Below are 16,475 nucleotides of genomic sequence, written 5' to 3' on the forward strand. Positions count from 1 at the left end.
ATACTGTATATTGTGGGGCACAGTGTAGAGGTATACTGTATATTGTGGGGCACAGTGTAGAGGTATACTGTATATTGTGGGGCACAGTATAGAGGTATACTGTATATTGTGTGGCACAGTATAGAGGTATGCTGTATATTGTGGGGCACAGTGTAGAGGTATGCTGTATATTGTGGGGCACAGTGTAGAGGTATGCTGTATATTGTGGGGCACAGTGTAGAGGTATACTGTATATTGTGGGGCACAGTGTAGAGGTATACTGTATATTGTGGGGCACAGTGTAGAGGTATACTGTACATTGTGTGGCACAGTAGATGCCCCTATAGTGCCCCCAATAATGTGCCAGTAATAACAGCCCCCCCATTAATGTGCAAGTAACAAGAGCCCCCCATCATGTGCCAGTAATAACATCCCCCCAATGTGCCAGTAATAACAGCACCCCCAATGTGCCAGTAATAACAGCACCCCCAATGTGCCAGTAATAACAGCACCCCCAATGTGCCAGTAATAACAGCACCCCCAATGTGCCAGTAATAACAGCACCCCCAATGTGCCAGTAAAAGTATTGTATATATATAAAAATAAAAAAAAACACTTATACTTACCTCCGTGTCAGTGATGCGATGCAGGCCTCTTCCGGCCTGACGTCATCACGCCACCTGTGCTGGCCTCTGATAGGCTGCAGGCCTAGTGCCTGCAGCCTATCAGAGGAAGGGAAAGGGACACGCCTCTCCCTCCCCTGCCCTGCTGCAGCACAGGCATGTGTATCGCTGTCCTGAGGACGGCGATACAGATGATTATAGAGATGAGCGCTTCCACAATGGAAGCTCTCATCTCCCTGTGCCCCGTTGCCCCCCCCCCCGATCCGCCAGTGGTGCAGGCTTAGAAAATGGTCTAAATGTAAGCCAGCAAGGAATCTGTCTTACATTTAGAACTGGCGCTGGATGCACCGAAGTTATGGAGAGGCCGCTGTCTACACCTCTTCATAATCTCAACCGAACCGCCGCGAGCACGGGGCCTTGATTAAGACTGGCATCTAAAACGCCGGTAATAAATGTACCCAAGAAAGGCCTTCAGTCAGTAAGCTAGTTCAATAGCGGGAGCGCTGAGCTGAGGAATAATAAGTAAATGGTTCCAGGTTTGCCTATCACTAATATAGCAGAAGTAATAAGACGGCAAATCCCAGATTATGCACCTTAAGTGATGTCTTACTGCATGAGACGGCTCGATTAACGGGAATATTGTTTCATCATCTCATTTTCCAGATGTTCTATTGTCATCCTGGATTTTTCTCTTGTATAATTGGGAACTTATGTTCCAGAATGCTCCTGCTAAAGCCAAATTATTCCAGCATTAACATTTCTTATGTAAATATTATTTTCATGTCACCAACAGCAAAAAAAAAATTTTTTACTGGAAGAGATCATTTATAGAGACCGACTTATTACACCCAAATGGATTGCATAGCGCACAATGGAAAGAAGTTAGCCAGAAAGATGGAGGCGCAAACTTGTAATTTCTCTCTGCTACCACCGTGGAACCCATTTACAATCATATCTGCTTTATATAATATTTCTTAAAGGGGTTATCCAAGGCTATAAACGACCCCCCCATATGCCGGACCCCTTACATTGAATATACTTACCTGGCTCCCCGCCCCGCCCCTGCTCCCTGCACCGCCGCAGCTGCTTCTCCCCATGTGCGGGGGGGAGGAGCCAATGGCAGGCAGGGGGCGGGAACAAGTCTCTCTAGCGTCATCCGTGCACAGGGAGAAGCTGCAGTGGCGGTGCGGGGACCAGGAGCGACGCAGGGAGCCAGGTAAGTATATTCAATGTGAGGGGCCCGACATATGGGGGGGGGGGCAGTTTATAGCCTTGGATAACCCCTTTAAAGAGTGCATCCCCCTATAAAGACATTGTTTTCTCCAATGCATTTAATATAAAAATAAAATAAAATAAAAAACTCTTAGAGAACTTTCACACTAGCGTTTTTCTTTTCCGGCGCTGAGTTCCGTCCTAGGGGCTCTAAACAGGAAAATAACTGATCAGTTTTATCCCCATGCATTCTGAATGGAGAGCGATCCGTTCAGGATGCATCAGGATGGCTTCAGTTCAGTCTTTTTGACTTTTCAAGACGGAGATAATACCGCAGCATGCTACGGTTTTATCTCCGGCCCAAAAAACTGAACACTTGCCTGAATGCCGGATCAGGCATTTTTTTCCATAGGAATGTATTGTAAAATTGCCGCATTGACGGACCCGGTATTTGGGTCTGCGCATGCACAGACCTTTAAAAATGTGAAAAAAATAAATACCAGATCCGTTTTGCCTGATGACACCGGAAAAACTGATCTGGTATTGCAATGCATTTTTCAGACTGATCAGGATGGTCAGAAAAAATGACATGGGTTTGCATACAGTTTCAGGCAACGGAACTGCCTGCCGAAATCAAACAACGGAAGTGTGAAAGTACCCTTATATAGACCTATGTGTCTCCATGGCGACAGACTACAAACAAACCAATGCGTAGTCTGATCCTGCACTCAATATTTACTCCGTTCTCTTCTACTGACTGAGAGATTGGAGTAACACGTGACTGTAAAATCAGAACGCATACATGTGGAGACACATAGGTCTGCAGACTACCTGTGAACACAAAATGGTTCCAGTTTTTTTAATCGATTGTTACTACAGTTAGTTTTCTTTTCAAATTGCACCAGATAAAATATACAGTAATTGCAGGGCGACAGAGCATGAATCTTCATGAAGTCAGAACACACATTGTTGCGTCGGACACCTTTTTCCATAACAATCCAATTAAAAATAAAAATAATATTTAAGAAAATTAATGAAAAACATAAATCCACTAAACACAAAAAAGGATGTTATGTATTCTGTAAATCAGGGTTGCAACTATACTATTTTATTTGTATGGCATACACCATGAGATATAGGTGAAACTCAAAAAATCGTGCAAAGGTCCATTTACAGTATTTCAGTAATGCAACTTCAAATTAGAATTTTGAGAAAAGGTTCAATATTCTCGGCTCAAAGTGTCACCCTCTAGTCAGCTAATTAATCCTTAACCCCTGAGCAAAGGGGACCTGAGATTGTGATTTGGGGTTTTGTAAGCTGTAAGCCATAATCATCCAAATTATAAGAAATAAAGGCTTGAAATCTCTCGCTTTGCCTGTAATGAGTCCATCTCATTAGTTTCACCTTTTAAGTTGAATTACTTAAATAAATTAACTTTGCACCATATTCAAATTTTTCGAGTTTCACCTGTACAGTATGCATGACAGGAAAACTGTATTCTGAGGGTCAGAACGACACATGTATATATATTTTTGCACAGTTTTTGGGTCTCCATATTCTGAGAGCCATAACGTTTTTATTTTTCCATTTGACAAACACATGGTGCAACAGCCCTCTACAAACCAAAAGTAGAGTACAAAAGTATATTACATTGCCAATGCTATGCTAATAACTTAGAGACGCTTAGCAAATACATTTTGTACAAAATCATTTGAGCCCGTCTGCCGAACGCCAAGGCGACCTCTATAAGACGGGTCCTAACACTAAAGCTCACCTGTTGGGTGCCATAACAGCGACCATGGATCCAGGAAGTGCAGGTCCCACATGCATGCTGGGCCCCCTTGATTTATGTCTTTGTGGAGCCAAAATGGCCTTCATTGAATCCAGGGGCTACAAGTACCAGCATGCATGCTGAGCAGACTATGTACGCAATCTAATTAAAATCAGGGGAGGGGCAGGAGGGAGTGCACCACCCAGCATATAGGAGTCAGCCACTACTCCCATATATAATACTAGAAACACAAAAAGAGGGGGTCAGCACATCCCAATACGCAGGTGCACATTGCTTGTGGCTGCAAATATTTATTTTTCCATTGACAGAGTGTCACCAGGACTTTTTTAATGATAAGTCATTAGTGATAATTTTTGTAACTGACATTTTCATCACTTTTTATGCAGTTTTCTGTGAACTGAAGAAAAAAGATGCAATTCTGAATTTTTGATTTTCTCTGTGATCTTCATCTTATGGGAAAAAAAATAATGTGATCATCTTTGGGTTGTCAGACATGTAAAAAACTATATATTTTTTCTTTTTTTGAACAATTTTAAACATTTTATTAACTTTTTAATTTTTTTTAGGTCTAATAGACCTAAAAAAAATTAAAAAGTTAATAAAATGTTTAAAATTGTTCAAAAAAAGAAAAAATATATAGTTTTTTACATGTCTGACAACCCAAAGATGATCACATTATTTTTTTTCCCATAAGATGAAGATCACAGAGAAAATCAAAAATTCAGAATTGCATCTTTTTTCTTCAGTTCACAGAAAACTGCATAAAAAGTGATGAAAATGTCAGTTACAAAAATTATCACTAATGACTTATCATTAAAAAAGTCCTGGTGACACTCTGTCAATGGAAAAATAAATATTTGCAGCCACAAGCAATGTGCACCTGCGTATTGGGATGTGCTGACCCCCTCTTTTTGTGTTTCTAGTATTATATATGGGAGTAGTGGCTGACTCCTATATGCTGGGTGGTGCACTCCCTCCTGCCCCTCCCCCTCCCCTGTGATTGCTCACACAATATGGTGCAATACTTCTGCCTGTCAGCGTAACACTGGCAGGCATCCAATTAAGCCCTGCTAATACCTGCGTGACCACTGGGATGTACCGTTAGATGGTTTTTGCATTGTTTTCGGTGGATGCTGTTAATTGTTTTTTATTTCTTTACAAAAATCCAAAAATAAATCATTTATAAAAAATACAGTTTGTCCACCCATGAGAAACTTTTGAGTGTTATTTTAAATGTGTTTTATATATAATTTTTACAGATATGAAAACCCTAGTTACATCGTCTATTGCAGAAGATCAGTCCCACAAGCCATTCAGATTGCTATCTTGTGTAGCTCATGCCCGTTGAGACCATGGCCCTTGTCTTCACATTCCAGTTGACTCTGGTAGTCACTCCCTTCTTTCTTCTGCAGCTACAAGATCTGCCACACCATTAAAAACTGCAATTAAGAGTTATGTATGGAACAACCCCTGCTGATAGACACTGGGTGGAAAAATATTTTGTCCCCCGTCCCCCCCATGGTCCACTTAATATGGAGTGGAACTGAGGGTCTGCATTAAGATCATATAACATTTTAAAATCATTGGGTCACTGGGGTTTAAAAGAAGGGTCAACAGCTTCTTCAAAAGCCGACCAAACTTACAATATGAAGTATGATGGACATGATAGGTACAGAAGTGTCCACCCTTACCTTTCCTTGAATTTTGTAGCCTTCTCCAATTTCTCACAATACTAATTCAATACAATATCGAGACATGCTAGTGAAAACCTTGATAGGCTGTAATTCACATCGGGTGACCCCAAACAGATACATATAGCATCAACAACTCCCAACAGAGTATCACAAAATAAAATTTTTTTTCCCAACCTGGTCAATCCGACTCACATCTCAGGATATTTCAAGAGAAGAGGAAAGGCAAGGAAGGCCACAGCCCATAAACTACATTTGCCAATATGGGGTCTTGAAATTTCGGATGGCTGCCCTCATGCATACTGTGACAACTGAAAATCCATCCCAGAAAAATCTGCACTATAATAGGTTTTAGTTGTGGTCTTTTTGATTGGTGTCGTTGTATACCATTTTTTTTTCTTTTTGAAATATTTTTTTTCATCAATTTACAGAGCAGGAAAACTAGACTGTGGTTTATACTTTTTATTAGAAATAAAACACATTCATTTGTGCTCTGAAAACTGTACAAAAAACTGACAAACACAGATTGGAAAAACAAAAAAAATAAAAATAAAATAAAAAAACAAGCAGAGGGCAAAAAAAATTCAACATAAAAAAATTTAAAACAAGAAAAGGAAATAAAAATAAGAAACCTCTTATTAAAACGAACACATAGGAAAGTTATTACATAATACTGCTAATGCTGGGAGACTTGATGACCTGGGGGAAGGGGGTGAGTGTTAAAAAATTAAAACACAGTATAAAGATATTTATATGGTAAAATTCATTATGTGTAATTATAATAATTACAATATTATACAACACGGCACCGTAGGCCTTGTGCTTTCTCTTCTTATATATAATCTAAAATCTGACAATTACATCACAGTTTTAAGTAATCTTTTATCTCTTTTATTTACTATTTTGGATTTTTTTAATTTTTTTTTAACATTTATTGATTTAATATACAGTTAATGACAAGAGAAAATGTCATTTAAACAAAACAAAAAAATAATAACACAGGCGCCAAAAAAAAAAAAAAAAGCTTGCATATCAAGCAACTTGCTTTAAGATTCATTGATGCATCTTTTCCCATTTGTCAAAGCCCTGGGAGAAGCCATCGTGGTCTCAGATTCCACCTCTGCTCTGGAAACTTTCGAAGAGCGCTACATGGAATCAAAGTGGCTTCCGAGAGTCGTCTTAGGAAACCTGATGGCCACCGAGAGAAAACTTCTGGGTACATGTAGCAGTTCTGGATTCTTGGGTCAAAAGGCAAAGATTCTCGAAAAGGAGAAGAGCAAAAGAAACAAGTGCTCTAAAGTTTGGGAACACTTTATTGGATCTTCATAGCTAATGTTTCTATGCAGTCTGTCAAGTCCCACAAGCCATTTTACAAAACTAGATATATTAACATTTCTCTTCATATACCAAAATGCCTGCTTGACTGAGCAGAAGATGAAGATTGGGCAATCAGAAGGTATTCCTATAGGGTTTTCTTTAACAGTCAAGGACTTCCACTCAATATATAATCTTCACTCACTCTATAACACTCTGCTGGGGTTAATTTCATTTGGTTCTACCTACTCTAGTCAAGACTGACCGGAATTTGCTTTGGCTACTACCCACTGAGCTGGGCCAGCTCTGGCAGACATTGTTGGACTGAACCTAACAATACTGAATGGAGATATCAAGCAAGGTATTACATCACTGAAGAATTAGGTTTGAATCTATAAAAGCTGGCCCCGGAGCTTGTATATAATACACCAGAGTACTTTATCATTGTTAATTATCTATTAAGTTGGTCTAAGTGTCATCGAGAAGTATCGCCAGCCAGTCTCAATGACTTCCTCAGAGTAATCTCCACTTGAAGGCCGATGACTCTTTTGACGTTGATTTCCATTTGTTTACTGTTATGGTCTGACCTCTCACTTACGACTTCTTTTCTGCCATACCTGGGAGAGAGCACGTTGCGTCTACCTCTAAGAGTCTAACGGATTTTCCCTTCTGAGAACAATGCAAAAAAGTACTTTAACAAGGTTTCAAAAGAAACCAAACATCTCTCCGTTTTATATGGAATCATATTCTTTAAAAATAAAAATAAGTCTTTCTTGTAAGCTTCAGACCTCAGTCTGAAGGTCAATTATGTCTTGTCCAACAAGTGGTATCGTTGCACCCGTTTTCTCCCATTCCACAGTCTTTAGTTCTAAGGGAGAAGGGGATACAGGCTCCATGTCCTTTTTAACCCAAGATGGTGGCGACTGAAGCTTCCTCATTCCTTCCCAAGACCTCTTGCTAGGCGTCTGTTGTTTTTCTATCTGTAAGACAATTTAAGAAACAGGGATCAATGGATGAATTCAACACATTGGCTTGGATATAAAAAACCTTAGGACTTTGATCAATCAAGTTAAAAAAGTTATCTTTCAAACTAAAAAAAGTTGGCTTTTGGTTATCTGGTGCAGTACTTTATATAGATGGATCAGGGGTGCAGATTCTGTATTCTCAGACCATCAGGGCCAATGGTTGCCCACTACAGTGGAAAAGGTGAGCCCCCCATCCCCTGTGAATTTGTACAGATCGCACACCCCTAAGGCTGCCCATGGGGTGGTGGATGGGTTAAAATTAATTCTAAAACTTCGTTTTTTCTTCTTGAATTATGCAGGCACAACCCATTGGTTTTACTACTAAACCCAGGCACATGATTTTGTGCAAGCTTTTTGAGATTCCTCAGATGAAACCTGTTAAGAACTTGTAAAGAACTCCTTCATTGGAGACAAGCTCTGGACAGGGTCATGCTTATGAGGGTGGCTACCCTATGGCATAGGCACCTTGAGGGCAGCCTAGCCTATAGATGAGGAGTAATTGGGGCAGCATCCTCTACCCAGGCGATGAAAAGGCCATATGGATGGTCCCATCTTCAGAATCAGTAAGACCGTTCCTTTCTAATGCATTGGAATGCTTTACTTGATCAAGTTACTGTTCACTCCAGGATCTGAGCATTGTTTGTTAGTGCCAAGGGCAAGCTATGGAATTTAAAATTTAAAAGGGAGTCCATCAGCAGTTTTCACCATGCTAAACTGCTGACAGCACAAAGTAGAAGCTGGGGAGAGCAGGACAAACATATTGTTTTTGGAGCTTTTATCATCATGACTATGAACCGTTATGCTGCCAGATTCTGCTTGTGAAGGTGCACTGGAGGCGAGGCTTACGGTAAAGCGCTCTCCGCATTACACTGCTTCTTAGTCCCACTCCTCTGCTCTGAGTGGCAACTGAAGAATCCAACCAAGAGACTTGTACATCCGTCACTGAGAGAAGAGGGGAGGGGCCGTGTGAGCACTTGCAGGAGAAAAATCTGGCAGAACAGGTTCACTTTCTTAGTACTTCTGACAATAAAAACTGCACAAGAGGTATGTTTGTACTGCTCTCCCCAGCCCCATCCTAGGGCTGTCCGCAGTATAGCATTGTCAAAGCTGCTAATAGATTCCCTTTAATGACAATTAATTTCCATGTCTTATACTTGACTGATTACTCAAGCATTCTGGCTGTCATATATGTTTGCATTGCTTTTCTATGATTCAAGTAAAAGTTAAGTTTTACGTTTTTTAACTGCTTTTTCACGCCTTGTGGACCCTCCTCATCCAGAGACCCCAACTTGTTTTGCTATTTTTGAGTTAGCGGTGGGTTATTTATGCCAGGAGGTCACGTCTTTCTGTGTAAACTGAGGAACCCACCAGTCACTGGAATTTGAGGGGGCATTGGCTGACTTGTACATAAAAGATGTAGATCCAGCACAAGAGCTTCTCAATTAAAATAGTCCACTTTATCTAAGGCATGTTAAAAACACCACGTGGCATATTTCCACACATATTTCCTACGTGTTTCGAACTGACTGGTTCTTAATCATGGCAACTGAACTCAAAATTGAAAATATAAATTAAGTGAAGATGAAACTTTTGTGATGACTAAGCCAACTTTACTTCTCTGCATGTTTTGGCTTGGAAGGTAAGTAGATATTTATTATATTTGACAAAATTTCACGATGGTCTCTTTATCAATAGTAAAATGCATCAAAAGAAATGTAGACACTAATTATTTAGCTTCACCTTGCCTACAGATGGCCATAGTGGACAGCTTATTACTATTCAGCCTCCTGAGCCAAGAGACTGGATCACTACACTTAACTTGGTGGCTTTGGTGGTTTTCCATAAAATTATGGTAACAGCTGCGTCTAGTTTAAGACGTCAGCTTTGGTTCCCGGGATATAGAACAAGGAAAATGAGGTGAGCCATAGGAACTTACACAACTCTACACACTATGTAGTGTTCAGGAAAGGTTAGTCCCATATCAGCTAATCGGTGGAGGTGTTGGAAATTGTCCAATGTTTAAATCACAGAGACTCCTATAACTATCCATATACTTGACTGATTATTCAACCGTTCTGGCTTTCATATATGTTTGCATTGCATTTATATGATTCAATTAAAAGCTTTCTAACTGCTTTTTGCCCCTTTGATTTGGTTCGTTTGATGGATGAAGGAAACATTCTGGATCTTCCTCATCCAGATACCCCAACTTGTTTTGCTGTTTTTGAGTTAGCGGTGGGTTATTTATGCCAAAAGGTTACATCTTCCTGTGTTAACTGAGGAACCCACCAGTCACTGGAATTTGGGTGAGCTTAAGAGGGTATCTATTTACTATGAATATTTTTCAAATTATGTTGGGACCCTCTGATATCTTGAGAAGCTGAGTTGGCCAATTGACAAGTTTAGATTAGGTAATCATGAATAAATAGGATTGTTGTATTTTTTCTGCCTCTACAAGGTCACACTCCTGAAGTTCCACCACAAAATTTGAGACCGACATCACCTTTTAATTCTTCTAGACCTTACAAAAGCAACCTTACAAAAGCTACAGAAGTCATACATCTATGTCTCTTGCTCATTACATTTATGTGATCTGCTCTTTTTTTATCAGAAAGGGGGTCAAATTTTAACAGGAAAACATTCAGAGCCTCGTTTTGAGGTAAAAGACATGTGGGAAAATGGCTCTTCAGAACACCTTACTCTGCCCCCTTGTTTTTTTCCCACCACCTGGTTCCTCTCACAGGTCATAGAAATTCCCTATAGGATAAGAAATGTCATATCATACCATACTCTCTGCTGTTGGTGACTCCTTTTCTTTCTCTGAATGCTGGAGCTTTCGGTTTAAGTCTTGGAACATATCTTGGTGGCGTTTTCTGGTGTGCATAATTTTCTGGGAAAAAAACAAACAAAAAAATATATATTAGACTCAAAGTGCAGTATATTCTATATCTTAGTGACTCCCACCCATGTTACTGTGTGGTAACCCCTAAAATGTGCTATCAATTTTTGGAGAACTCCTGCTCCAAATCAGACCTCAAGAAATCTCAAAAACAAGTTCAATAATTTGATGCCCACATGGCACCCATTGATCTTCTTAATGCACTCCTTGGCACCCACCCTTTACCTTCAGGACTGTCTCATTGCTACTATCTTCCAATGAACTGTCTTCCAATGAACCAAAATTTTTAGGGAACCTTGGACGGGTGTTCCGTTAGATTTCCCTACCTCGTGGGATTTCCCTACCCTCGTAACTTCCGGCAGCACCGGACATGACGTGAGGAGGTATGTCGGAGGTGTGTCGGAGGTGTGCAGCGGTGCGCAGGCGCATAACGGCGCGGTAGGGAAATTTCACAGCAGAGTTAGCTGGACACCGGCTGACACTGCGCATGCGCCGGGAGCCTCACCAGCGGTTAGGGTAGGGAAAAAATACGGGCCAGTGCGCAGGCGTGGTGATCGGATGGATGTTCTGAGCTGGACACCGGCCGACACTGCGCATGCGCCGGGAGCCTCACCAGCGGTTAGGGTAGGGAAAAAATACGGGCCAGTGCGCAGGCGTGGTGATCGGATGGATGTTCTGAGCTGGACACCGGCCGACACTGCGCATGCGCTGGGAGCCTCACCAGCGGTTAGGGAAGGGAAAAATTATGGACCAGTGCTTTTTCTCTACCCTAACTGCTGGTGAGGGTCCCAGCGCATGCGCAGTGTCGGCCGGTGGCCAGCAGAAAACATCCATCCGATCACCGAGCCTGCACACTGGCTCGTAATTTTTCCCTACCCTAACTGCTGGTGAGGCTCCCGACACATGCGCGCAGTGTCGACCTGTGTCCTGCTAACTCTGCTGTGAAATTTCCCTACCCTGTTGTTGTGTGCCTGCGCGGCACACCTTCTCACGTCATGTCCGGTGCGGCCGCGTCACAGCAGGAAGTGACGAGGGTATGGAAATCTCACGGGTAGGGAAATCTAACTGAACACTGGCACCAGAATTCTAGAGCCATATTAGATTTTTAAAGTGGATCAGAGCCGACCTCATTGACTTCTATGGAAGAGTGTTGTGGTCCTGCTCTGTGACCTGTGCAGAGGTCATTGTGCAGGGAGGGGTCTAAATAAGCTGTGACATCACCTATTGTGAATGGCGGATCCTGTGTTATCTATACATAGGTCATGCCTGTCATTGTAATCCTGTCTATGATGATAATAATGAGATGATTGCTGAAACATGATTTGTAAGTGGCAAGCTATTATGAGGTTTGGTGGCCAGTGAAAAAAACTTCCTGATTGTAGGATTTGTTTAAAATATAGATAGCATGAACGTTGGAAAAAAAAAATCACCAAAAATTTAAAAAAGAATATGTTTACTATAAAAAGTCAATATAGGTAATAGGTCATTTTCTGATGACACATTCCCTTCGAGTAACCTTTAGAAAGTGCTGCACCATCTTCCCATTCTTTTGATTTATTAAAACCATGCTGTAACCCTGTAGGTAATAATCCTCCATATGGTTCTTATCCTGGTGCCAGTCATATGCTCCGTACACTACTTGCCATAGCAAGCTAGTACCAGTATACAAATCATCAACTTTATATGAAGCATTTCAAGTGTTTTAAATTTTGCAGTACCATTTTTCACCACTGTCGTGAACAAATGTTTACCACAGACAGCAATGAAACAGCGCCCCCATGTCTACTGCACAAAATTATAAAATTTAATTTTTTTGTTTGTGATGAAAATGTAAAAAAAAAGTGTAAAGGGAGGAAAATCGTACCTCGAAGTCTAATTCTGCATACCGAGATTTTCTTCTCTGTGAATGAAGAGGAAATGGGAATCATGACTGAGTATGAATACAATAATTGCCTTGAGATCATCAACAGTATTCAATAACAGGATGTGAAGTTTGTAATTGTGACATGGAAATATTACTTCAGTCAATAGCCTCTTGTCGATGTAATTGATTATATCTGCTGTATGGCAGAGCGAGCTGGTGTGATATAGGAATGGATGGAATCTCGCACTTCTTAAGCGGGCTGGCTTTGACAACTCAGAATTAAAGTATCCCCACCAATGTTAACCTGACATGCTCTTCCAAGGTAGGTTAAGGTAGAAATTTCCAAATGAAAAGCAACCTGTCAAAAATATAACTACTATAATACTGCTCCTATGTACAAGACTATATCTACTATAATACTGCCTCCTATGTACAAGAATATAACTACTATAATACTGCCATCTATGTACAAAAATATAACTACTATAATACTGCTTCTATGTACAAGAATATAACTACTATAATACTGCTCCCTATATACAAGAATATAACTACTATAATACTGCCATCTATGTACAAAAATATAACTACTATAATACTGCTCCGATGTACAAGAATATAACTACTATAATACTGCTCCTATGTACAAGACTATAACTACTATAATACTGCCTCCTATATACAAGAATATACCTACTATGATACTGCCCTCCTATGTACAAGAATATAACTCCTATAATAATGCCTCCTATGTACAAGAATATAACTACTATAATACTGCTCCTATGTACAAGAATATAACTACTATAATACTGCTCCTATGTACAAGAATATAACTACTATAATACTGCCTCCTATGTACAAGAATATAACTACTATAATACTGCTCCTATGTACAAGACTATAACTACTATAATACTGCCTCCTATGTACAAGAATATAACTACTATAATACTGCCGTCTATGTACAAAAATATAACTACTATAATACTGCTCCTATGTACAAGAATATAACTACTATAATACTGCTCCTATGTACAAGACTATAACTACTATAATACTGCTCCTATGTACAAGAATATAACTACTATAATACTGCTCCTATGTACAAGACTATAACTACTATAATACTGCCTCCGATGTACAAGAATATAACTACTATAATACTGCCTCCTATGTACAAGAATATAACTCCTATAATAATCCCTCCTATGTATAAGAATATGACTACTATAATACTGCTCCTATGTACAAGAATATAACTCCTATAATACTGCCCCTATGTACAAGAATATAACTACTATAATACTGCTCCTATGTACAAGAATATAACTACTATAATACTGCTCCTTTGTACAAGAATATGACTACTATAATACTGCCTGCTATGTACAAGAATATAACTACTATAATACTGCTCCTATGTACAAGAATATAACTACTATAATACTGCCTCCTATGTACAAGAATATAACTACTATAATACTGCCTCCTATGTACAAGAATATAACTACTATAATACTGCTCCTATGTACAAGAATATAACTACTATAATACTGCTCCTATGTACAAGAATATAACTACTATAATACTGCTCCTATGTACAAGAATATAACTACTATAATACTGCCTCCTATGTACAAGAATATAACTACCATAATACTGCTCCTATGTACAAGAATATACTGTAACTACTATAATACTGTACCTCACGATAGGTTATCAGTATCTGATCAGAAGGAGTCTGACACCCGGGAGGTCCCCCAATCAGCTGTATGAGGAGATGGTGAGTGCCGCTGCCTCCTCGCAGCTTACTACACACACTGTACATTTATAGCAGTTGTGATTGGTACCACAGCTCAATGCCATCCACTCAAATAGTTATGAGCCTAGGCCACATGACCTTGGAACATGAGAAGGCTGTGGCGCTCAAACAGCTCACCGGCAAGAGTCTGGAGAGTTGGTCCCCCACCCGTCAGATACTGATGACCCATCCTGAGGATAGATCATCAGTATAAAACAATTGGAAAACCCTTTTAAGCTATACTGTAAATGTCATATTTTGCTAGTGTTGGCTTTCACGGAATACATAGAACAAACACATTTTGAGTGATTACATGTCTCTTACCTCTAAGGAACTCATTGAGAGTGTAGCGATAGTCTCACTTTTTGGGACAATCCCTGATGTTACCAACTCTGCCTTTTCACAAAGGCCAACTGGTATTTGTGACTCGCTGGGATGCAGCTGTTGCATCGGTGACCCTTGCTCCACGCATTTCATGCCAATGCGTTCCCTTGGAGGACTCCTCACCATGTAGCTGGGATCTGCCATGTTTAAATGTATGAGCCTGGTCTGTGGCATCTGGTCAATGTTCATGCTGTACTTACTGTCCTCTTTTGGCTTTGCCCTGAGAGTGGCCGTATTACCGGGCAGAATAACATAACTGGTGTCCATTGACTGCTCCTGGGCTCTGGTCAGCTCTGAGTCCAACTTTTTGAAGATATCTCCTTCACACATGTATATGGGTTTAGGGGGCTGGTTTTTGTCCTTTTTTAGGGTAAGCGTATGATTATTATACTCGTTGAGACCAATGGTTCCCAGGTAGTGTGGCGATCCTTGAAGGTGCATTTTGGACACGTTAGCTGGAAGACTATTGAAATTTGATCCCTTTTGATGGTTCATCTTCATCTTTTCTTCATCCTGCAGAGATGGTCTTTTCAGAGTTCCTGTGATGGTGGATGTTCTACAGGCTGAGAGGTCCTTATTGATAGCTAGACAGAAAAAAAATATATAATGAAAACTTTTATTTTAAGGAAAATACCTCATATATTACAATGAGATCCTACGACAATTTTTTTTAGCCTGAAGCTGTTGTAATCTGTAGTTCCAGACGGAACATCTCATGTTGCCTGTCTATATAGTAGGACCTGTAAGGTGTGCTTGAGCTATATTCCACTCGTCCATTTCCCTTCTCCAACTTTATAAATAACTTATTTAAATTCAAACTCTGGGGAAATATTCATAATTAGTAAAAAGGAGCTACGAGGATCCATTTACTACAAGGTTGTAAATTCTTCTACTTTTCTAAGTTCCAGTTTCTGAGAATCTCTATGTACTGCAAATCTTGTCCACCACAGAAAATAACAAGATGACTGAATATTACTGGGCTGTACAAGAAAAACTACAAAAATGACACTCCCTTCTCTGATATCACTTCCTGCTCTGCAGCTATTGGCTGAAGCTGCACCTCCCAGACTTTCGGCTATGCAGCTATTGGCCGACGCTGCACCTTACAGACTTCCTGTACTGAAGCTATTGGATGAAGCTGCATCTCATAGGCTTCCTGCTCTGCAGCTATTGGCCAAGGCTGCACCTTACAGACTTCCTGTACTGAAGCTATTGGATGAAGCTGCATCTCATAGGCTTCCTGCTCTGAAGCTATAGGCCACAGATCACAGACTTCCTGTTCTACAGCCAGGGGCGTTGCTAGGTTAAAACATTCGGGGCCTGGGCCCCTGATGTTTTGTCCCAGGCCCCGAATGTCCTGCCTGCCTGCTAGATACAACTGAAATACAATTGAATCTAATGCGGTGGAAGAGCTGAAGGACCTGTGGTGACATCACAGGTCATGTGACCAGTAAAACAATCAGTGGTTGAGAAGGACCTACAATGATGTCACCATCATGTGACCAGTGCAGAAGAGGGCGGCAGTGAAGAGGAATAAAAGCTATGGGTATGTCTGCTACATAAGGAGAGGTAAGTGCTATGAGTTGGGGTTATTTAACTGGGACTGTATGTTAGGGCAGAAGGAGGGATGTTATTTACATGGGACTTTGTTGGAGGTGGCTGGAGAGGGGGTCATGTTATTTACATGGGACCGTATGTTGATAGTGGCTGTAAGAGGGAGTGATGTTATTTACATAGGACTGTATGTTGGAGGGGGCTGGGGCAGGGTGATGTTATTTACATGGGACTGTATGTTTAAGGCGGCTGTGGTAGGGGATTATGTTATTTACATGGGACTGTATGATGGAGGGGGCTGTGGTAGGGGATTATGTTATTTACATGGGACTGT

General features: G+C 40.5%; 1 protein-coding gene across 2 annotated transcripts in view; it reads right to left on the reverse strand.

Moving 5' to 3' along the window:
- Nucleotides 1-5,848: 5,848 nt before the first annotated feature.
- The window catches only part of ADGRB1 (adhesion G protein-coupled receptor B1), a 559,240-nt gene continuing 548,613 nt past the window's right edge, over nucleotides 5,849-16,475 (reverse strand). For both annotated transcript variants that reach the window (XM_044294271.1, XM_044294270.1), the window contains 4 exons: nucleotides 14,528-15,171; nucleotides 12,400-12,435; nucleotides 10,422-10,526; nucleotides 5,849-7,591 (listed from right to left, as the gene is read on the reverse strand). In XM_044294271.1, the coding sequence (XP_044150206.1) occupies nucleotides 7,394-7,591; nucleotides 10,422-10,526; nucleotides 12,400-12,435; nucleotides 14,528-15,171 (983 nt within the window). In that variant the 3' untranslated portion in view covers nucleotides 5,849-7,393. The remainder of the gene's footprint in view (nucleotides 7,592-10,421; nucleotides 10,527-12,399; nucleotides 12,436-14,527; nucleotides 15,172-16,475) is intronic.

This window comes from Bufo gargarizans, chromosome 5 (genome assembly GCF_014858855.1).
Source record: "Bufo gargarizans isolate SCDJY-AF-19 chromosome 5, ASM1485885v1, whole genome shotgun sequence".
Taxonomy (NCBI): domain Eukaryota; kingdom Metazoa; phylum Chordata; class Amphibia; order Anura; family Bufonidae; genus Bufo; species Bufo gargarizans.